This window comes from Octopus bimaculoides, chromosome 3, assembly GCF_046866305.1.
Source record: "Octopus bimaculoides isolate indiv1 chromosome 3, ASM4686630v1, whole genome shotgun sequence".
NCBI classification, from domain to species: Eukaryota; Metazoa; Mollusca; class Cephalopoda; order Octopoda; family Octopodidae; genus Octopus; species Octopus bimaculoides.
In genome coordinates, this window is record NC_142930.1 from 45,282,657 (window position 1) to 45,308,070 (window position 25,414).

The 25,414-nt window shown below is 33.0% G+C and overlaps 1 protein-coding gene across 2 annotated transcripts; it reads left to right on the forward strand.

The window, feature by feature from the left end:
- Positions 1 to 3,459: 3,459 nt before the first annotated feature.
- LOC106881709 (uncharacterized) lies at positions 3,460 to 25,378 on the forward strand. Of its 2 annotated transcripts, none has more exons than XM_089348885.1 (10): positions 3,460 to 3,978; positions 5,736 to 5,884; positions 7,271 to 7,382; positions 10,625 to 10,777; positions 13,308 to 13,461; positions 14,877 to 14,925; positions 18,574 to 18,800; positions 22,236 to 22,423; positions 23,041 to 23,117; positions 24,995 to 25,378. In XM_089348885.1, the coding sequence occupies exons 1-10, from the start codon at positions 3,954 to 3,956 to the stop codon at positions 25,118 to 25,120; spliced, it is 1,260 nt and encodes a 419-aa protein (XP_089205011.1). In that variant the 5' UTR covers positions 3,460 to 3,953; the 3' UTR covers positions 25,121 to 25,378. The 2 variants fall into 2 exon arrangements, with proteins under 2 accessions (XP_089205011.1, XP_014787667.2); XM_014932181.3 differs by lacking the exon at positions 3,460 to 3,978 and adding an exon at positions 5,013 to 5,222 and having other exon boundaries at positions 5,755 to 5,884.
- Positions 25,379 to 25,414: the final 36 nt, after the last annotated feature.

The following is a 25,414-nucleotide window of genomic DNA, read 5'->3' on the forward strand; positions in this document are numbered from 1 at the left end:
TACCTACATCTACTTGTATACATAGGTGCATATCTGGGTACAGGATATTGCAAACAAAACGTAGACAAAAAAATAATAATAACCAGAGTACAGAAAACACACAGGCCACATAGAGAACATTTTCCTTCATCAGCTGCCCCCATTCTAACACAGGCGTTTCATATGTGTGTATATATATATATATACATACATGTGTGTGTATATATGATGCTTTCTCCCATTGGTTTCAACATATGATTGTTTAAAGGAAAGGACTTAAAGAGAGAGTAATAGAAAAAAAAATTAAGAAACTGCATCTATTTACGATGGATGCATGACTAATTTCAGTCGAAGTAATGATTTTGCCATGAAGTCACAATGGGGTAAGTGTGTCTGTTGATTGCAGGATACAGTTTTATTGTTCTTTTCCTTCAACTCAGATTGTTTGGATGCATCATGACATATTTTATGCTATGCAGATTTCCCAAGATGTCAGGTTCAGCTGTAGAGATTTTAGTGATTGCTTCAACTTATCCTTATACCTAAGGAAAGGTCTACCTTTGCTGTGATATCCCTCCACTTACTGGCCATTTAGAAGAATTTTCAGAATGTGATCATTTTTCATTTGAACAACATATCCTACCCATCTGCACTGCTTTGGATACTGGAGATATCACATTTTTCTAAGATTTTGGTATTGTATATATGTTGTTACAATCTGGTGGCCATAACCCGAATTTACAGAATCAACAAGGACAGGGTGAACCCAAAACAAGAACACACCATGACTATTAATAAAAGTCAGCATAAAAAAACAGCTTACATACAAAATAAATATATACACGAACAAAAAACAAATGCTACACCAGATGTGCAGTCACAATATTTACAAAGGTAACATATATATACAGTTAAGATTTCGGACTCCAAATCCCAGTTTTTCGTTTCACCAAAATTGGCCTTAAAAATTTGGTTTTTCAAAAATATGCCTTCCAAAAATTTGGATTTCATAAAATCTGTATTTCCATTATAGTACAAATTTGGTTTTCAAACCTCAGATTTTGAACAGTGGATTTTGAACCTTAGAATGCCATAAAATCTGTCTTCACCAATTAGGCGTTCAACCTTGGATTTCGAACCTTGGACCCAGATGTGACACAGAAATTATTTTAAATTTGACAAAAGTTCTGGAGCATAAAATAAATCCATAAATGCCCAACACCAAGCACAATGTGCATAAACTAAGCAGGCAATAATAGCTTCCAGAATCCAATTGAACAACTCTGTCTCACAGAAAAAAAAACTGTCATTTTATTTATTGATATTAAATGATATTTCTCTTTTATTAAACCACGATATTAAACTGATATTTTATTTATTCATTTATTTATTTATTTTTCAAAAATTTAACTGTGTGATGGACGGTAGTGAAGAAATAAAGAAAGAAAGTGTGTCTATATATTTAGAGAGATTGAGAGGTTGAAAGAAGAAAGACAGTGTGTCAGAGAGAAGTGAAGAGACAGAGAAAGAAGCTTGATGGAGAGAAGTGAAGAGACAGAGAAAGAAGCGTGATGGAGAGAAGTGAAGAGACAGAGAAAGAAGCGTGACGGAGAGAAGTGAAGAGACAGAGAGGGAGTATGTATTTATAATAGAGGTTGAGGGTCTGAGAGAAGAAAAACTGTGTGTTAGAGAGAAGAGAGAGAAAGAGTGTGTCTCTCTATATATATATACATATATACACAAACACATATACATATATGTATGCATGCACATATATATACTATATTTAGGGAGTTTGAGGAGCTGAGAGAAGGACGGTGCGATGGAGAAAAGTAAAGAAAAAGAGAAAGAGAGTGTGTGTATGTCTATGTATTTATAGAGAGGAAAAGAGTAGAAGAGAGATTGAGGGTCTGAGAGAAGAATTATGGGATGATGGAGTGAAGTAAAGAGAAGAGGGAGAGAGAGTGTCTACATATTTAAAGAGAAGCAATAGAGAAAGGGGAAATGACTGTGTGATGGAGAAGAGAGAGAGAGAGTGAAGTTATGCAAACACTATAGTTGTGAATTACTTGAACATCACCTTTCTTTGGATGTATGCCGTGTTCATATGAATCATCATTTCGTGGGAGTCATTATTGTGTTGTTGATAATTTGGTAAGAGACCTTGTTCATTGACATCCTCATCATCATCATTATTTAGTGTCTGTTTTCCCTGTTGTCATGTGTAGGATGAGTACAGCTGAGAACAACAGACATGTACTCGATAGACAGGTGAGGAAAAATATGCCTTGGTGTTAGGGAGAGCAGTAGTGGTGACATAGCCTCAAACACACTGATGACCATACAATTTAATGTTTTCATATATTTATTATAACAAACTGTTTATGTGTTACATATGTCCAAAGTGTATTTATATTATACTGAACATTTCTCTAAGGATTTAGGTGATACTTAAATCTTTACAATATGGAAGATGTAAAAAATATTCTAGTTAAATTTATTATATTGCATGTATCCATTATTATAGAACAGGCTATGTTACCATGTAGTAATCTAAGCAACAAAGTATTAGCCAATGTTCTCGTGAAACAAATCAACTCGGGGAAAAGTAACAGGTGCACAAAGTTTATGGTTGCAATACACAACAGGTTCATCAGTCTATGACAGATTTGAGGACAAGAATTGCAATGCTGTATATAACACACTAACAGAAATATAGCACTAGAATAGTTCTCAAAGAGAAAGAAAATACCAAACTTTGCTTTGAATGAGAAAGTAACAAGAGCCAGACTATTTGAAATAGCCAAAAAAAAAAAAAAAACATGAATCTAGGTCCATTAGGAATACTGAAATGAACCTTGATTCAGCTGGTCACATTTGATGAAGTGAATATACAAGAAGGCATTAGAAGTACACATTAAATCCAAAACTGAAGAACATGACAACCTCTACTGAGTACAGACATGCTACTGCTTGGACAGCTCTGAGAGAACTTACCAACCAGAGATTTTTCCCTGTAATACACACTGTGGCTTTAAATTTGCTTTAGAGTGAGTTACTTTTTTCAGTTCAGTTTAACATATATCCACACTGGGCATGTTGTGTTCTTGAGCAAAACACTTTATTTCAAGTTGCTCTAGTGCTATGTTAGGACCAGCATATCAAAAAATAGACCCAATGTTTCCTCTATGTTGAGGTGGGATATGCACTCCAACCTGGTAAAACTCTTACCAGCAACAACTACCCAAACAAAACCATAGGTTGGAGCAGGGCTGGTCCCAGGAATTTTTCGAACGGAGGGCACAAGGTCAGAAGGGAATACAATTTTTTTTCTTGAGGGTGTGTACGTGCCCCTTAAGTCTCCGCCTCCTTGGGTCCGCCCCTGTGGAGGGTATTCGCTTGAGTGGTGCAGAGGAGTTATCTGCCAAGAATAGTAGGGAATAACCAACAAATTGTCGATGCAGCAACATACTGTTACAGCACATGCCTCCATACTACAACTAAATGTCGCATTGTACATATTCTGTCACGTTTACGGTTACTCATGTCAGTTTACCAGTGATATACGAGTAACAAAAAAAAAAAACAACAACCTGGTAACCTTTTGCTGTTTTAAAAAAACAGATTAAAGATTAATAAATTGCCGCAATAATAAAAGTGAATTCAGTCAATTAGCTCGTAATTTTTGTTCCAAATCAAAACGATTCAAGAGAGAATTGCATTATGGGCCATGAATTGTTAGATTGGCAGCCATCCCGATCATTATTCGGCTACAATCGATTTTAACGAAATAACTTTTATTATTTTTATATTTCATTCAATTCATGACATTATTTTCTTGTGAAAAATAAAAAAAAGAAGTAGATTTTAAAATTAACTTTCTCTGATATTTATTTCCATTTTGCTTTCATAAAAACATTACGATCTCGGCTACTTACCTTTCTTGAAAAAAAAAAAGCAGACGATTTTACGAAATGACTGTCCTGCCATTATACGCTGGTATGTTGTTTATCATTTTAATTGTTACCTATTTTCTTTATTTTGTTTCCTAACCAATCCTAATTGCAATTTTCCAGTCAATGTTGTTTTGTCACTTCGAGTCTTGCAGTTCATCAAATAAACAGAAAACCTCATTCATATTTAATAATACTTATTTAACAGTTAGTTATATACTGATGTGTAAACAGGCTATTATGGAAATGTAATTTCTTTTTCGTTTCTACTCTTATTATCATTGAATCGACGATGCAGTTTTTTTAAATATAAAATTAGAATAATTTCCTACTTAGTCTGAGGGCCCTTGGTTATAAATATTTGTGTTAACAAAATAGAAACAATGTTGATGCGTTCACTGACAGAAGTAAAAAAAAGAAAAGCTAATGGCTAAGATTTGATTTTGCTTATTAAGAAAATTTTTAGTCGCTAACATTAAAATGTTTCCTTTAAGCATTGCCTTTGGTTTTGTTTACATTGACAAAACGTCTTTGCTTTTTATGGAAAGTAGATTGATATTGACGTCTTTCAAGATAACTGTATTACTAGTGGAGAACAAAACCTCGAGTTTAAAATGTAGAATTGGTAAAAGAAAATCCCACGAATAAACAACTGATTACATAATTAAAATGTTCAGAATAAAATTCATGAAATGATTTATTAATGATCTAATTTTACTTATCGCCTTATTTTCGTTATAAAAATACTAAATACACATTATTTTCGTTAAAAACTTTATTCTTTTTTCAAACGCTCTCTTACTGAGATTAAATTTATTTTATTCAAATATTTTTAAAAATTGGTTATGTTTATATTTAAAATTTAATAAATTGTTCTGACATGATTATCTTATATATTTGGACCTTTTTAATGTAACTGTCAGCAAGTATTTTCAGCAGACCTAATTTGTACCATTCTTCTTAAAGTTTTGCAAATGAAGTTCAACTTTGATTTAATATGTTCAAGTCAAAACAATGTCTATTTCATGATCTTGGGGGAAATGTTTTGACTTATATGGTAGAATGTGCAGGCAAATTATAATTTTGGTAAATTGCTTATTATATAAGCAAAAATACTTTTGTAAAAATTTCTACGTTGGTGTTTAAAAGGTTAATTACGTTTATCCTTGAAAATAATTGCTTCTGTGGCTTGTTGAAAGATATCATTTTGCCCTGATGTTCATTTTATGATTATTTTTATATTTTTTTCCTTTCATTGCTCTTCAAAACCACCACAGAATCTGTTTCTTGGTAAGTTGTATTAATTTGATTTCAAGATTACTATGACAAATTATTGTTAATATTTTTTGTAATAGCTAATAGAACATGTTTTATATTTAGACTTTTAATTCAGTTTACATATGAATATGTTAAATGAAATAATTTAACATAATGTTTTATGGATAATTACATTACCATTGAAATAAGATATTAATCCATTAAGGCCCGCTGTCAATGATTGAAGGAATTAGGTGTTATTTCTGTTGAACTGAAGAATTAACACATTAGACTAATTATGGGTTTTCCCTGCTTTCTTCTAAAATATTCCCATAATTCTTTGCATGAGAAGGCTCCCCTTTGAAATTCTTTATATTAGTAATGTATACAATATCTCTCATAAAGTAATTTACTTAGGTTAAGTTAAAGATAAGATTGTGTTCACTTTCCAACTGCCTTCAATTTTACCCATTCTTACTTTCTCACATACTTTTGATTTTGTAATATATAAAGCATTTTTTCATCCAACACACATACAATAAAAAGTTATATATTTCAATTTTAGTTTGGAAAATGTATTGAGGAATATTCAGATATCTCCAGATTTTAACAAAGATACAACTTTAAATATAATTCAACACTGCCATGGAATTATTCAACAACTTATGACCACAGAAAATGACCAGCTTTTAGTGGTAACTAAATTTTTTTTTACATCATCTCTAATTGAAAACAGTAAATATATATGAAAAAAATTATGGTAAACTAAAATAAAAATAGTTATATTCATAATGCACTATACAGCATTTTGAGGTAATTTGAAATGAAATGTCACATTAATAAACATACAATTTTAGCTCTTCTGCAAAAATTTCATATCTTGTGTCAGTAGAAAAAGTGGAATCAGTCTGGTTAGTTCTTACACTTAATCAGCAAAAGAATACACATCTGCTAATAGAGATTTATAGCTTATAACCACTTATATTCTATATAGACTAGGATAAAATTCAAATGGTCAGTCTAATTTACATAATAGTGCATATGTTGACAAAGAGAATGAATTCATAGTGCATTACACAGTTTTTGAATAATTTGAAAGTTATGTATCATCTAAAGTATACCTTTTAATAATCAAACATTTATGGAAAATAAATTGATTACTCCTCAGTTTTTATCTTTTCATGGGCAAAACAGTCCTAATTTGTATGGGCTGTAAATACTTATTAGCAACTAATCTTTTCTAATTTGTATGCACTGCAAATAGTTATAATAGCTGATGTACAGAAAATAAGTATTCTTTCCCTGATTTAGTTCTTAGGAGAGTAGAAAATAATTAGATTTATACCACTTTTCCTAAAAAGTGATTTTGCTCAATTTGTAAGGAGAGTGTCAAACAATGATGCATTGAGGTATTTGGCAGGCTGATAGAAATCACAGGTTAACAGATGTTAGTAGTAAGAACTATGAAATGAACATTTAAGACAACTCTTATATGTTCTTATATGGAGGTGATAATTTGCTTATTGCAATGATGCACAATAATGAAACATGAGCATTGAACATGAAAGATCTGCAAAAGTTTGAGAGAAATGAGGTGAGCATGATCTATTGGATATGTAATGTTAACTGGCTGGATATTAAAGGTACTGGTTGGTTTATGCAAGGAGAATCTGTACTGATATGGACATGTGATGTTAAATAGATGATGAAAGTTAGGTGAAAAGTATGATGTTCATTCTGTGGAGGGTGATTTATACAACTGAAGATTTGAGAGAACAAAATATTGGTTTCAAATTTTGGCACAAGGCCAGCAATTGGGGGAAGAGGATAAGTTGATTACATCATCTCCACTACTCAACTAGTACTTATTCCATCAACTGTGAAGGATGAAAGCAAAGTCGACCTTGGTGGTATATGAAATCAGAACGTAAAGATGGATGAAATGCTGCTAAGCAATTTGCTTGACATGGCAAAAGAGAGTACAAAATATCGAGACCAGTATGATAGACCCATTCGACCTATGTCGGTATGAAGAAAATATGTTAAAACACCAATGATAATGTTATATTTTACTGTTTCAGAATGTGTTGTGGCATCTTTTGAAGTGTTTAGAATCTCATCATAGAAAGATTGCTAAATGGAAGAAAAAACAGTCTGAACACCCAAAATGTGATACATGTCCATCAGAAAAAAGTTTGTATTATGACTTCACTTTTAGAGTGAAATAATATATTGAAATAATATTCTATAAATACATTATGATGCCATCTTATGGCAAATCAAATTTCCAATGAAGTGGAATTAAATATAAATTCTGCTGTATTTCATGAAACAATTGTTCAAGCAATTAAATATCCAATTATGGAGTAACCTGTATATATATATATATATATATATATATATATATATATATATATATATATATATATATATATATATATATACATATATATCTATCTATCAAAATGTCTGTCTATCTATCTATTTATATATATATATATATTATCATCATCATCATCGTTTAACGTCCGCCTTCCATGCTAGCATGGGTTGGGCGATTTGATTGAGGACTGGCGAACCAGAAGGATGAAGGATGCGCCAGGCTCCAATCTGATCTGGCAGAGTTTCTACAGCTGGGTGCCCTTCCTAATGCCAACCACTCCGAGAGTGTAGTGGGTGCTTGGCCATTGACAAATTTTTTTTTAGTTTAGTTGAATGAATCGACTCCAGTACTTGTTTTTTAAAGCCTGGTACTTATTCTATCAGCCTCTTTTACCAAACTGTTTAGTTACAGGAATGTAAGCACACCAACACTAGTTATCAAGCCCTGCTCGATCTGTAGAAAAGGCATAGGTAGAAACTCTATAAGATGTACCCAGTGCAAGCTATGGACACATAAGAGGTACAGCAATATCAAAGGAAGGTTAACTAGGAAGTTAGTTTTTGTATGTGGCAGATGTTCAGGTGCAATAAACACTGTAAACAAACAGGAAACAACTTCTATCTCATTCCAGGGAGAAAAACTAGACTTAGTTGATAGCTTCTGCTGTCTAGGTGACCAAGTTAGTAGTGGGGGAGGGTGCGCTGAAAGTGTAACTGCTAGAATAAGAATAGCCTGGGCAAAGTTCAGAGAGCTCTTACCTCTGCTGGAGACAAGGGGCCTCTCACTCAGAGTAAAAGGCAGACTGTATGATGCATGTGTACGAACAGCCATGTTACATGGCAATGAAACATGGGCCGTGACTACTGAAGACATGCGCAGGCTCGCAAGGAATGAAGCCAGTATGTTCCGATGGATGTGTAATGTCAGTGTGCATACTAGTCAGAGCGTAAGTACCTTGAGAGAAAAGTTGGACCTAAGAAGCATCAGTTGTGGTGTACAAGAGAGACAATTGCGCTGGTATGGTCATGTGGCAAGAATGGATGAGGATAGCTGTGTGAAAAAGTGCCACTCCCTAGCAGTTGAGGGAACCTGTGGAAGAGGTAGGCCCAGGAAGACCTGGGATGAGGTGGTGAGGCACAACCTTCGAACATTGGGCCTCACTGAGGCGATGACTTCTAACCGAGACCTTTGGAAATATGCTGTGCGTGAGAAGACCCGGCAAGCCAAGTGAGACCTAAGTCCAAGGCCTCTGCCAGGGGTGTAGCCAGCCCACTTATGCGTAGCTTCCTTCATTGGACACTAAACTCCGCTTGCGAAGACCTGTTGAGGCAAGTGAAATCAAACTAAATTCGACGACTGGCACCCATGCCAACATCGTCTCCTTCATTGGAGACTAAACTCGGCTTGCGAAGACCTGTTGGGGCAAGCAAAATCATGATGGCACCTGTGCCCAGCGTCGCCTTCCTGGCACTTGTGCTGGTGGCATGTGTAAAGACATTCGAGTGAGATCATTGCCAGTGCTGCTGGACTGGCTCCTGTGCAGGTGGCACGTAAAATCCACCATTTTGAGTGTGGCCATTGCCAGTACCGCCTGACTGGCCTTCATGCCGGTGGCACGTAAAAGCACCCACTACACTCTCGGAGTGGTTGGCATTAGGAAGGGCATCCAGCTGTAGAAATTCTGCCAAATCAGATTGGAGCCTGGTGTAGCCATCTGGTTTCACCATTCCTAAGTCAAATCGTCCAACCCATGCTAGCATGGAAAGCGGATGTTAAACGATGATGATGATGATAGGTAGAGTATATTTCATTGTTTAAGAATCTTATGCAATATGAATGGTAGTATATGAAACATTTTATGTGTACACACACAATCCTTTTGTATTGATTATATAATATTTTCTTTGAAGTACATTATATTGGCTTCTTATTTAAAGATATATTCAAGAACTCTGAGGAACTTATTGATTTGGTCCTCTCCCTACATTTATTAAAAAGACACTTTATCCTATTTTGTGTGGATTAGCTCAGTAATATTTGTAATTAATCTTCTATTCATGTTCAGTATTATTACGACCCAACTTTTACATTAAAGAATGCTTATTAATTTAGTGGACGCTAATTTAAAAGATTTCAGATATAATAGATAAAATGACAATATATGTCAATAAGTAATAATTTATTACATTAATGGAGAAGTACTGAAGATATAAACAATTGAGAGCAGAGATGGAAAAAAATTAATAAAATAATCTATAGAACAATATGGAAAGGAGTAAAAAATTTAAACAAAATAAAAACACAAAAAAGAATCAATAGCAAAAAGAAATAGAGAAAATGAAAAATGTGCCTGAGACATTTGGTAATTTGCTGTACTCGCGAAGACATGTCAAGCTAAGTGACATTGTAGTCATGGCCAGTACCATTGATATATGAAAGCACCTGTGCCAGTAACACATTAAGGGCACCTGTACCAGTGATATATAAAAGGCACCTGTGCCAGTGATACATAGAAAGCATCTGTGCTAGTGACATGTAATAGACACCCAGTACATTCTGTGGAGTGGTTGACATTAGGAAGGGCATCCAGCTGTAGAAACCTAGCCAAAATAGACTGGAACCTGGTGCAGCTCTCTGGCTTACCAGCCCCAGTCAAATTTTCTTACCCATGCCAGCATGGAAAACAGATAGCAGATGATGAGGATGATGTTGAAAAATACTGTTAGAGTAGTTAGTAGGTAGAGTAAAGAATGACTAAGATAAAAGAAAGGCTGTGTATGTGTTGTAAAGGAAATCATGTAAGGATGTGCATGAGAGAGAGAGGAAAGATGCCTCCTAAATTATCATCAGTTTAACAGACTTCTGAACTCATTTCCCTTGAGAATTTACAGTATGTGAAAAAAAAAAAATTGTGACTTAGAAATTCCATCCCAGCTATGGACATCAGCTGAAAATATTCCTTTTGTTATTAATTTTTTTTTTCTTTTTTAATTATTTTGCTAATTAGTATTTATAATAGATTACAAATTCTGACCATTAATCTCATTAATAGGTAAATTTAAACAAAACCGAATAACTGCCATTGAAGACAGCATATATACCAAAAGCCATTTGACATTTAATGATGTTGCTGGTTTATCTGATGCCAAACAGGCATTATATGAAGCTATTATAATGCCCTTGCAGTTTCCACATCTTTTTACGGGTAAATATCTAAATGATGAGTACAGCAATATCTTCTTTAATTACAGTGTTGATTCTAATTTTGTACATAATGATTTTCCAATGTTTCCAGCCAAATATATTGGGTCATCTCATAAATAATGTGTTTTTTTTATACTTCCTTTATTTTCAAAATTAAGATAAAGTTCTTGTTTTATCTAAAATATACTCTCATTCATTTTCTACAATGCTCTTTATCTGGTAGACTTGCAAGGCCCTTCTTCCAAAATTCACTTGTCTGTGACAAAAAATACTCCTCCAGTACTGTTCTGACCTCATCTACAAAATTCATATTTTTTCTGTTCAAATGATTTTGAAGACTGGAATAAATAATAATTAGATGGAGAAATGTCCAGCGAATATGGTAGGTGGGGCATCGTTTCCTATTCAAACTGTTCCAGCCTTTGGAATGTCATCCTTGCTGAATGTGGCTGAGCATAGAAAGTGGACTAAACCTTTCATATCCCACCAAACAGATAACAACACCTTACATGGGTGAAGACTTTCTTTAGCCTGGGGTGCTGGTGTTTCACCTTTCCCTACCCACTGTCTTCAGCGCTTGACATTTTTATGGAGAACCCATTTCTCACCACTATTCACTCCAAAAAAGGTTCATTTGTGAGATGTGACAACAAAGAAGAGCACACATTCACTTTCTGCACACAATTGGAAAGTTTGTGAGGAACCCATTGACCCAGTTTGCTAACTTTTCCAATGGCATGCAGGTGTCAAATGATTGAATGACCAAATCCAAGCTTCTCTGCTAGTTCTTCAACAGTTACAATGGGATTTTGTTCCATCAGGGTTTGCACAACATCCTTGTTGAGCACTACAGATCTTCCAGGATGAAGCTTATCTTCTAGGCTGTAGTTTCTGGCTCAGAATTTCTGGAACCATCATTGAAGCTGGCTTACACATGTTATGCAATCCCCATATACTGCATTAATATTCCTTGTATTTTCTGTTGCATTATCGCTTTTATTGAACTCATAAAGCAAAATATGCTAAATATGCTCCTTTGTCACTTCCATTATAGCTTTGAAAAAATAACTTAAAATCGAGCTGCATTCTTCAAAACTTGCACTAAGAATAAGGACAAGGTAAAATTACTACCTGTTTTTATAGCAAGTTGAAGCAGGTAGTTTATTCCATCCCCCTCCAACTTTTAGTTCATGCAATTGAAAAAAACTGAATTATTTATGGGATGACCCAATGTATACTTTAACCAATGTTGGTTTTTCTGTAATTATCATTTAACTAGTGTACCTTGCTGACGAAGGAAGGATCCATTTGAATTAATCCAGAAATCGGTCAGATTCGAGGATAATGGGATTTTTAAAAATTTCTGTTAGCTTGCTTTCCTTGATTCAACACGCTGTATATTTATAGTGAAATATTGTATGTGGTTAGACGATACAAAGTTTATTTTTTCGGCATATTGGCATAGAAATTTTTTCTTTTGATCTTATTTATAATTGCTTATAATTTTCACCTTAAAAGGTATTTTAATATGCTGGCCACTGATAAAAAATTTTTTTGAAAAAAATGTTATCCTTATATTAGAAGTACATAATATATATATATGTGTGTGTATACATGTATATATGTGAGATAATAGTTTCAGTATTAATAGTGAAAGTACTAAACTGAAAGTATTATCTCACATTACAATAGAGATGTTATTGTTTCTCTTTTGCAAAAAAATTTTTTATCAGTGGCCATACTGAAATACTGTAAGTGATAAGAGATTGCTCTGGGCTCACATTAGGCAAGAAGTTCAAAAATTGTTTGATCCATGACACTGCATGGACCCTAAATAAGGCCTGTGTAAAATTTGAATGAAATTGGTTGGGTAGTTCTCGAGTTTTAGTGATGCACACATACAGACAGACACACATTCTCAGTTTTATATATATAGATGAAATGACAAATCTTGAGTTTTAATAGAGATGAAATGTCTTTTACTGTTATTGTGAAATAGAGCTGCAAATTTCCTCTTTTAGCATCATAATTAGTAGTAATCTCATGACATCCCTGTCTAGTCTGTTTAGTATTCCCATTCAATAATCCAGTTTTATATACTGTGTTATAAATGTACATTTGAGCAAATAGTGGTTCCTGATTGGAGGATGCAATTAAATGTGAAAGTTATTTATGGACGGCCCAACCATATATGTGTATACACTCCTAGTCTATTTGTATTTTGATCTTTAGTACCTGTGACATGTGATTATAGGAATTATAAGCTCTAATGTTAGGTCTGAATTTGACAATTAATTGAAATTAAGAGTTTGTTAAGCTCAGGGGAATAAGCATGGGGAATGGATAGCATCTGTCCATTACCATAGCACAATTTGATCTGAAATTATGTTATCTCTTAAATGCCTTTCATTTATCATTCATCTTTTTCCTCAAATTCTATCATCTCTTTCATTTCAAGACTCTTGTCTTTAAATTAAGTAACATCACTATATATCTTTTTTTTTTTTTTTCATTATTATTTTTTTTTTTAGGAAATAGAAGACCTTGGAAAAGAATATTATTGTATGGACCACCAGGAACTGGAAAATCTCGTTTGGCACTTGCCCTTTCTTCAGCAATAACCTCTACATTTTATTCCATATCGAGTGCTAATCTCCTTTCAAGTTGGGTTGGAGAAAGTGAAAAGTAAGTTTTAGTTTGTATGTCCTTAAAGAAAGAATTAGAATATTAAACAAATAGCTTAACTATAGAAATCATAAAATCTCAGACAAATCAGTCTTTTGAATTCAGTATTTAAATTTTCATTAAATGTGGTTTCTATATTAGCATTGATACTCATTTCAATAAGACACCATGTATTTGCAAAGATAATCTATCAAATGGGTATCTATTATTCCTTATTCTCATTTATGCAGAAATGTTAAATTGCTTGGGATTTTATATGTTAATTGACAAATGCTAAAATTTTAGTAATTGATTTATTGTAGAATAGCAGAGATACCCGGCATTGCCTGGGATTAAAATGGTATAGTTTGTATATATATCATGTTGAAACAGGTGATATGGGAAAGTGCAGTATTGATGACAAAACATTTGTGGAGTAAACAATGGTGTAATTCGACTAAGCGACATGTAATACATCCGTTTGGAAGATTCCATGCCCTAACCTATCACTGATATGTGTGTCTGTTCAAGTTGTATATATAACTGTTACTCCGTCGAAGGTGTATATATATATATATATATATATATATATATATATATATATGTTCCAAGAACACAATCTCAGGTCAAGTCACTTGCTATGCAAGTACATCTCTGTAAATAGATTATCTCTATGAAATGTTATATTGTTTTAATCGAAATGAAAATAAAATTTTGTATTGACACTGACCAGCCCTTACATACATATTGAATGTTTAATAACGTACCTAACACGAAAAGACACACACACACACTGTGAGACATAAACACACTCACACACTCACACATCATTGTGGTTAGAATTAAAAGTAAAAGTATAAAAGTGAAACATATAGTGTTTAATAACATACTTAACGCGCATAGACACACATACACTGTGAGACATACACATTCATATACTCATACACACATTCACAGACAGATACACAGTCATATACAAAATGTGATGTCGTTATCGTGGTTAGAATTAAAAGTACAAGGATAAAAGTGAAACAATATATCACATTACAATATAGATGTTATTCTTTCACTTTTATTGTTTGAGTTTTGGCATGTAATATAGAACCAGTGCAAATTTTGCATTGTTTAATCCCCAAAAATGACATGTTGACACTCACGGGGTCTGATAGTATTACCATGTAAAATTTGATTTGATTTGCTTGAGCCATTTGAGAATGTATTGGGAATAGACAGAGAAACAAAGGATTTTATATATATATATATATATATATATATAGATGTTAATTATATTTTTAAGCTATACTATTCATCATCATCCTTCCTTGTGTCTGTTGTGTATCTATATCCTTAGTTATTATTTCTGTTGTAAATTAGTTTCTCAATGTTCCATACTAAATTCTGGCTTATGATGCTTTTTCCATTCTTATATTTCCTAGATCTATTAAAGAACTTTTCCAACACGCCTGTAAAAACAAATCCAAATCAGTAAGTATTGTCAGATGTTTGTAGATTTGACAGAGCTTTTGCTAGACTTGTGTTTTGTGATTTAGTTGTTGTTTTTATTTGATTAACTTAGTTTGTTAGTATTCTAGCTCCATTTGTAATATAAAAGTACTTTTCATCCAGTTTCAGATAAATCTTTACTGTCTACAGTATATATTATAGTTTTTAATCAGTAGAAATATAAATTAAACATTTTATTAAACTTGGCAAAAACTCAGCTCATTTGGTTGGCTGTGGCCATGAATGACTCTCATCTATAATATTTTGGTAAAAAAAATCTTATCTCCCAATTTACTGCACTTAAAACATGGTCAGGTGAAAATGAACACACTTTACTACTAGGAATATAATACAAAGTGAATGGAAGGTAACACAACAGTCTCATCTGACTAATGTTATCTCCAAATTCAAAGAGGTTAATTATAGTTTACTTTTACTCTTTTACTTGTTTCAGTCATTTGACTGTGGCCATGCTGGAGCACCACCTTTATAGTCGAGCAAATCGACTCCAGAGCTTATTCTTTGTAAGCCTAGTACTTACTCTATCGGTCTCTTTTGCCGAACCGCTAAGTTACAGGGGACGTAAACACACCAGCATCAGTTGTCAAGCGATGCTGGGGGGACAAACAGACACACAAACATACACACACACACACACACACACACACACACACACACACACACACACACACACACACACATATATATATATATATATATATATATATATATTTATATATATATATATATATATATATATATGACGGGTTTCTTCCAGTTTCTGTCTACCAAATCCACTCAAAAGGCTTTGGTCGGCCTGAGGCTATAGTAGAAGATACTTGCCCAAGGTGCCACACAGTGGGACTGAACCTGGGACCATGTGGTTGGTAAGTAGGCTACTTACCACACAGCCACTCCTGCGCCTATGTCAAGAGAATTCATTAAGCATCTACATGTGTTTATTGGTCTAACAGAAAAGAAGTATGATCTAACATTTGGGGAATTGTGCTTCCTTGTAGAATGAATGAGTTAGTGTGGTGTCAGGTTTGATAATTATTTCTAGCATAGGTATGAGACTTGAAATTTGGAGGAAGGAGTTTAGCTTAGCTGTTATCATTGACCCTTTCTCCACTGGTACTTTATTTTATTGACTCTGAAAGAATAAAAGGCAAAGCTGACCTTAGCAAGATTTGGACTCAGGATGTAAAGCAATAGAAGAAATACTACAAGGTATTTTTCCTGGCAGTTTTAATAATACAATAAAAAAGTATACCAAGTTGACATCCTAACATTGATTTCTTGTTGAAAGCATTTCAGTTCAGTCATACTCTAAGGAAAGGTGTCAGGTCACCAATATAATAAATAAGCATTATTAACTAAACATTTCATTACACACTCTTTATTTAAGATGACTTTTTGTCAAATTTTCTTACTTAGATTTCACTCCTGAATCTGTTTGCAGAGATTTGAATTCCAACTACAAGATATTCAGTTAGGGATCATGAGTAAACCACCACAATTTTATGTGATTGATCTATAAATTGATCAATCAGCACAAAGCGGTGGCGTGATGATTCCTCAAATGATCTGAACTTCACCCCCATTTCACTAGGTAGTTAACCTCAGGTATTCACACAGACAGCTAAAACTAGATGACCATGGGCATTCATGTAGACCACTTTGGACACTCACAGAAAGCAGGTTGCTAAGACAAGACCACCTTGAGCAAGAAATGGCTTCAGACAGCCTTATACAATGTATTACAGCTAGCCTTCTATGGATACAACACAGTTCTCTCCTTCTAGTCAGTGGTTATAATATCGACATCTTTCTTTTGTAAATAGTTAATGCAGTAAATAATGTCCAGCAATAAATATGTTAAAAGTTAAAGTTTGTGATTCATTTCATTTATTATACATGCAGCCTGCTAGACCACATGACAATGATCATCAACACAATACACATTCAACAAGCTACTACCACAATATTGGCAACAAAGCACTCTATGCAACAATGGTGCTCAATCTCCATCACAAAATTGGTGATGCCCAGCACAAGTAAAGGCCAGCAAAAAACTGCAACAGTAGTAGCCCAACTTATCATCTCATGAAATCCAACTCACCAAAATAGCGATGGACACAAGTCAAAGGCAAGCAAACAGCAGTAAGTTCAAAAGGCCAAACACAGAAAGCTCATAACATTTACTACTACAAGCTCCCTACTACGATATTTATATGCTAATAGCATATCTATTAATGGGTTAGACATGTACATTCACCCACAAATTTTTCGTCCACCTGACATAACAGTTAAAACCAGCTTTTCAACACTGAGGAATGTTTCATCTACCTTTGAATGCATGATTTCAGAGCAAATTTCATCATCAACCTTCCCAAGTTTGCAGTAATAACCGATATTTAATATTGGCCTTGAACATTCATGCACACCATCATGGGCACTTACAGAAGGCAGACTGCTAAGATTAGACCACATCAGACACTTGGACTGACCACCTTGAGCAAGAAATGACTTCAGACACTCACACGCAAGCAACCATGACTAGCCTACTATAGACACAATGTGGTTTTCTCCTAGTCAGTAGTTATATTATCAGTATCTTTCTTTTGTAAACAGCCAACACAGTAAATCATGTTCAGCAATAAATATGCTAAAAGTTAACAGTTTGTGATTCGTTTCATTTATTATACACACAACCAGCTAGACCACATGACGATGGTCATCAACACAATACACATCCAACAAGCTACCTTCACAACCATGGGTACCAAGCACTCTATGCAGCAATGGTGACACAGTATCTTTGCAACATGTCCATCAAATTATCAAATAGTTATAATCAGTGCTCACATAGTGCAGTGATTATTATCCCCCATTCCCTCTTCCCAGCACTAATATTCAATCTGTCATTTCCAAAATGTTAATTCTCCAGAATTCTCTTACTGCCTATGATTTATTGCAGATGTCAATTTACTGACGTTCAAACTAAATATAAGCCATATTAATTTTATCAGTCTTGAAGGGTCAGCAAAGAGAAACTGTTTCTTTCTCATGATAAAACTCTAAAAATATAGATTTGTGCCTCATATTTCTTTGTTCAAATCCTGTCCAAGCTGTATTTTTATACACATGAGATTAATTCAACAATTTCATTAGACTTATTTTGTTTCTATGACTTATATTGTTTCTATGAAAAGCTTTAATTGAAAATTTCTCTAATTAAAACATTAGTTTAACATTTACTATAGCCATTTCATGAGATTCACTTTAGAATATTGAGTACAATTTGATATTTCAGATATTTTATTCTTATACCATCGCTTTTGGCATTGTTTTAAGTATAATCCTTCATTCAATAGTAAATCAACATAGAAAAGGCATCTAGATTAGAAACAAAAATGTTACTATAGTAATGTTCTTAGCTGTAAGAACTTTAGAAAATATTACTAAAATAAAATATTAACTATACAGAAACACATTTTTTTTTTCATTTTTAGATTAAGTTACAGTTATTGTAGTAAATATGTTGCTACTATATCTCTATACTGCTATTTAGTTTTTACCAATTGTCACTGATTTTTATTTTCACTATGATTTGCTTCTTGTGTTTAGGTTATTTTTATTGATGAAATTGATAGTTTGTGCAGAAAGAGAAATGTGCAAGAAGAGGAGCATACAAGACGATTTAAAACTGAACTATTGAAACAAATGGAAGGAGTTGGCAACACAGAGACCAAAGATAATATATTTCTGCTATGTGCAACAAACTGTCCTTGGGAACTTGATGTAGCATTTTTGAGACGTTTCCAGAAACGGATTTATATTCCACTTCCTGATAAGTAAATAATACTTTGAGAAAGTAATCAATTTGCTATTGCTGACATGAATTTCTTACAACCAATTCTATTGATTAAAAACGATAGCAGGTCTGAAAGGCATGTAATCGTTAGAAGTAAGCAGTCGGTTCTAGCATTTTTAGTATACTAGGTGGTTGCAGGTTTGGTAGTCCAGTAACAAGGAAATGAGCAAGGAAAGCTCACATACCTAAAGGTTAGGACATTGATAATAAGTTAAAACATTTCAAGTTCTAATGTTGGCAACTGTTTTGTTACTCTGTTCAAACATAATATGAGATATAACTAGTTTCCAATTGCTGTCTTGAAGAGTATATATTTTTCACTAGATACTAGCTTCAAAATGGTTCAAACACTTAGCATTAACTTTTTCTTTTTACAAGATCTCTCCTGAACACAGGTGAGCAAACTACTGATTGTAGGTTGCATGCTGCCTATAAAGTTTATCTGTTCAGTCTAAAGACAGTCTCATGTATTTTTGGCATTTGAGAATTTTTGAGAGAATAATACACTTAACAAAACTAGTTAGATTTTGATATTTTAAAAACAAACCAGAAAGTGTCTTCTAGTACATGTTCAGTGTTTTACAAATCCTTAAATATATAGAATATTTCAAATTTTCTCCAGTAATGAATGCCACAAAACCTATGGAAAAATCCCCACATAAAATTAAAGATAAATGACATGCATTTAACTATGGATGGACAAACAAACATTCATTTACAATATTAGAAGTAAAGTAGTATGTCTAATATGCTAAGACAGTATTGCTGTTTTTAAAAAGCATAAATTGAAGAAATATCTTCAGACTAATAACATTAACTTTAGAAGCAATTTATGAAATTTGTGAAAAGACAGTGCTGTGTCAAGAAGTTTAAAATATAAAAGACTTTCATTTACTTATTTGTCTATTATTTAAGGTGGTAAGCTGACAGAATTGTTAGCATGCTGGACAAAATACTTAGTGATATTTTGTCTGTCTTTATGTTCTGAATTCAAATTCCTCTGAGAGTGGCTTGTCCTTTCATCTTTTTGGGGTTGATAAATTACATACCAGTCAAGTAATCGACTGTCCCCCTCCCACAAATTTCAGGCCTTGTGCCTATAGTAGAAAGTATTATTATTATTATTATTATTATTATTATTATTAAGATGGTAAGCAGGCAGAATTGTTAGCATACCAGGTAAAATGTTTAGTGGCATTTTGTCCATCTTTATGTTTTGATTGATATTATCTGCCCTGAAATATAAACAATGCTGAAGTTGTTTGAAGGAGAAATGGTTTGTTGTGTTGATGAAATTTTGATGACATTTGTCTCTAAGCTCCTTGAAGCTAGCAATTTATTCTTGAGATGAAAGCATGGGCATACAAGATACAGCATGCTGCTTGTATTTACTTAAGGAATTAACAATAATTTTGCTATTGGAGAAGAATTTCTGCTACTTGAACCATTGAAAGAAACCTCAACCCAACAGTGATAATAATTGCTTGGACAGATCTGGTTCACATTGGGACAAGTTGTTAAACATTACAATAAAGCATATATCTTCACTAATAGGAAAACATGCTGGTCACTTAAAGATGTTTAATGATAAAATGAAAAATGAGCATCCACTCTGTTACCATTCCTTTGCATTATCCATCAAGGATGTTTGTGTAAATCTGTCCTGGATATTACACATGAAATTGATCCTAGAGTACATTTTATTAACTTAATTAGAGTTAAATCAGAAGTTTTCTGGATAATATGGAATGTGAATATTTAGATGCTCTGCATCATAGTTAGTTAAACTTGGGAGATGTTCTGAAAAGTGTATTAAATTTGAGAGAAAAAAAAATGTTCTTTCTTGAAATGAAGATCTTGAGTTGTGAATTTTTAAGTGATTTAGTATTTATAGTTCATATTTTTGGTAAATTGAATGAATGGAGCCATTAAGTTACAAGGCCAAAGTGTTTTTGCTTATGAATTGTTTGAGGAAATTAAATCATTTCAAATGCAACTAGTACTCTTTTCCAAACAAATTAATGAACACAACTTTCAGTATTTTTCCTTGTTACACATTTCTGTTTAGGGAAACAGTGACAGCAGACATCTTGCTTTTAAAGATTAATTTTCTAGGCAGTTTACTGATTTTAAATATATAGGCAGTCTATTCAACTTGCTTTTACCTTTAATATTTAAGCAGTGTTGAATGATCTCCAATTGGAATTAATTAATCTCTAAGCATATAATTATCTGAAAGAAAATTTTAAGAGTTTGGATTGTAGACTTAAATCTGCACTGTCTTTATGTAGAAGCAAGTGGAATCCTGACCATAGCAAGATAACATTAAATTCAGTTGTATCTGTTACTTAACTTTGTATAGCAAATAATTCACTTGTATGAATGATAATTATATTTTTGTGTACGATTTAGAAATTTAGTCTTTAGTCAAACACAAACTTGTGGAACCCACACAGAAGGTCAGATGGCCTTCTTGGAGAAAAGTTTACTCAACTCTATTCTAGTATTTGACACTATTGCTGAGGTTTCTGTTTCTTGCAGCAGCCTTATACAACTATAATTCAGTCAGATGTATTTTGTTTTTTCTAATTTCCTGTTGATATGAGTTAGAATTATAAATAAGATATATGTAGAACAGAAGACTGGATTTATTCAGTCAAAATAATCATGTCAGCAGCATAATGTTATAGCGTGTTATAGTACATTTGACATATGGCAATCATGTGAGCATAGTTATTCTCAAGGATATTTCTTCGGTTCACTTCATAGATAACCTCATACAATATTTCTTGATAGTTTCTTCATTGCAGACAAGTAGATCTTTCAAAATTGTGTATAAACAGTTTTGCTGGGATGAATTAGACTGGTCTACAAAAAGCCTATATCCAGTTGTTCATAATTATGATACTAAATAATTAAACAATATTACAGTAGGCTACTGAAAATGTTAAAAAAAGCCAGTTTTATAACAAAAAAAAAAAAAAAAAAAAAAAAAAAGAATAAATGGAAGCAGTGAAATAGTCAATGGCAAACATTCTGAAACAGTCTCAGTGAAAAATGTTCCATATTCAGTGATTTGGGGAAATAAAACAAGCAGGATGGACAATACTTCTTATTTAGTTGGCTAAATACTTTGTAATATTGAATATCATTCCTTTGTAATACTTTATAACAATGAGTCTCATTCCTTTATATTCTGAGTTTTAATACTGCCAGATTTAAATTTGTTTTTCATAGCTTTTTCAAAGTGATGAAAAAAATACTGGCCATATAATCAGCCAATTAATCTTCTAGATATTCCACTTTTACAAATACTGTCTTGTTATTTACTAAAATTATATCTTCATGCAAAATCTTATTGACACAGTGATTCTCAGTCAATAGTGATTTGTGTTTTTTTTTTTGTTATTTCCAGAGATGCTAGGCTTCAACTTTTTAAAATCCATACAAAAAATACATGTTTGGACTTCTCAGATGAAGACTGGGATTCTTTAGCAGAAAAGACACATCTCTACTCAGGAAGTGATATTGCTAACCTGACGCTTGGTGCTTTATTTCAACCTATAAGAAAGATGCAGAGTGCTAAATACTGGAAAATCTTAGGTATGAAAATACTTAGCATAAAATAACACATACTGAAATTAGTGTAAAATTACAAGTAACATATATATATAATATTTTCGAGCGAGATTGTTGCCAGTGCCCCTGGACTGTCTCTTGTGCGGGTGGCACATAAAATACACCATTTTGAGTGTGGCCGTTGCCAGTACCGGCTGACTTGCCTTCGTGCCGGTGGCACGTAAAAGCACCCACTACACTCTCTGAGTGGTTGGCGTTAGGAAGGGCATCCAGCTGTAGAAACTCTGCCAAATCAGATTGGAGCCTGGTGTAGCCATCTGGTTTCACCAGTCCTCAGTCAAATCGTCCAGCCCATGCCAGCATGGAAAGCGGACGTTAAACGACGACGATGATGATGATGATGATGATGATGATCAATATTGTTACTTAGAATGTTGATAGACATAAGAACTTTTATCTCTTTGATTATAATCCATAGGTAAATTGAACAGTTCTAAAAGTGAAAGATGGAATAACTTTCTAATTTCTTTTAATTCCCTCTTACTGTATCACAAAACTGATTTAAATTATCTTCATATGTTGTACTCTTTTCAACTTTTAAATGTTATATAAAAACATATATACTTTTTTACCTAATGCAGATGGAAAATACCTTCCCTGTGAATCTTTTCATCCTCAAGCTATTCGCACTGAACTGAAAGATTTACCTGCAGCAAGTGTAAGTTTTTCTTAATGTTTCATTTTCATTTTTTGTTTCTTTAATTTCTCTTTAGTTTCATACCAAATAATTGTTAGGTTGTCAGTAATCCAGTTTCAGGGGTGGATTTACCGTTAAGTAAAATAAACATGTGCTTAGTGCACCAAAGGCATCATAGAACTTTTTTCTAGAGCTAGATTTACCATAATGAAAGTAGTGCAGCTAAATATGAGCTTCACTGTAAACACATACACACAATTGCATACATATTCTTTTATTTGTTTCTGTCATTAGTTTGTAGCCATGCTAGGACTCTGCCTTGAAAGGCTTAGTTGACCCCAGTACTTACTCTTAAATTTGGTACAAATTCAATTGGTTTCCTTTTCCTGAACTACTAGGTTACATGGATGTAAATAAAACACTAGTTGTCAAATGGTAAGAAACAAACTCTCTCTCTTTCACACACATATGTATATACACATTGGTAAAAGATCACAAATGGGTTTAACGGTTCACTACAGCTGTTTCAAATGCATTCTTTATTGATGAATAGTTTGATTACAATGATTACATCATGAAAAACCCTTTACTTCAGGTGATCAAAATTTAATTAGGGTAATAGATTACAAGATGTAGAAAAACCCTCTTTTAGCCATCTTCAAAGAGAGTGAAAACATTGAAAACTTTCCTAATTTATGGAAACATGCAGGTCAGAGGTCAGTGGACAATAAAATCTACATAGAACTCAATCAAAATTTATTTATGACTTCAAATGGGACTAGGCAGATAAATAAAGATCAAGAGATGAGAGGAAGACAGAGAGAAGAAAAGAGATGAGATAAAGAGCAGAGACAAAATGAAGAGAAAAGGAAAAGGGAAAAAGGGCAAGGGTGAAATAAGTTTGTTTGGTCAGAGCTGGCCCAGTCCCACACTCAGTGACATGTTATTTCATTACAGAATCACTATAAAAAAATGATAGGGTAAGGTATATCTAGATCTTTAAATTGCTCATAATAATTTTTTTTTTCAATAAAGACACAGGCATGGCTGTGGTAAGAAGCTTGCTTCCCAACCACATGATTCATGTTTCAGTCACACTGCATGTTACCTTGGTCAAGTGTCTTCTAATATAGCTTTGGGTTGAGTGCCTTGTGAGTGAATTTGGTAGATGAAAACTGAAAGAAATCCATCATGTGTGTGTGTGTGTGTTCCCCTACTACCACCACTTGACAACCAGTGTTGGTGTGTTTACATCCCCATAACTTAGCAGTTCAGCAAAAGAGTTTGATACAATATTTACCAGGCTTAAAAAAGAAAGAATAAGTACTGAGGTCAATTCATCCAACTAAAAATTCTTCAAGGTTGTGCCCCAGCATGGCAGCAGTCTAATGATTGAAACAAGTAAAAGATATAATATAAAAAGAAATATATTTTTTCTTGAAACACAACTGTATACCATTTCATGACTCAATTTCACCCAAACCATTCCAGTTTTAGTACCACAATTAAAGAGTTATATGCAAGGAATATAAAAAAAAGAATAATTTCAATACACAAAATCAACAATGTTGTTTTTATTAAATACATTAAATATATTAATTACAACTTTCAGTGTCAAAATTCAGAATGTCTCAAAATCTAATGAATAATTATTGCATGTTTACTAATTTCAATGAAAATTTATATCTAAAACTTATTTTAATTGTAAAAATTGAAGTATGAGTTTAGTGGAAAACAAAAATTTTGAATATTAGATATTAAATCATAAATAAGTTAATTTAAATTAGTGTATTGTTACTAACTGGATTTAGCTAATCAGTATGTGAAATATGAAAAATAGATCAGTAAGTCAATTATTATTATCATTACTATTTAATAGATTTACTACTCTGTTTTAGGTTATTCCACATCAAGTTACACTTGAAGATTTCATCAAGTCCATGCAGACACATTCTAAAACTGTTAGTGAAAATGATCTTAAACAGTTCAAAGACTTTACCCAAAGGTTTGGTGAGCTTGGGTAAAATGTTTCTGTAAAGTTTGAAGTACTTTTATTAACATGTTTTTACAAGTTAGATTCATTTCATTAAAAATTAATTTACTGGACATTGAGCTTTTTCTTTTTTCTTTCTACTGTCATAGAGATATTAAACATAAATAAAATTATCATATACAAATTCCTACATTTCATATATGAAATCTTGGAATTGCATAATAGGGTTATCTATTAAATTTATACTTATTTTAAGGTTTCACAAAAATAAATAATACTTTTGAAGTTGTACTTGTCTGGCATGTGACTTCATTTAAAACTGTGT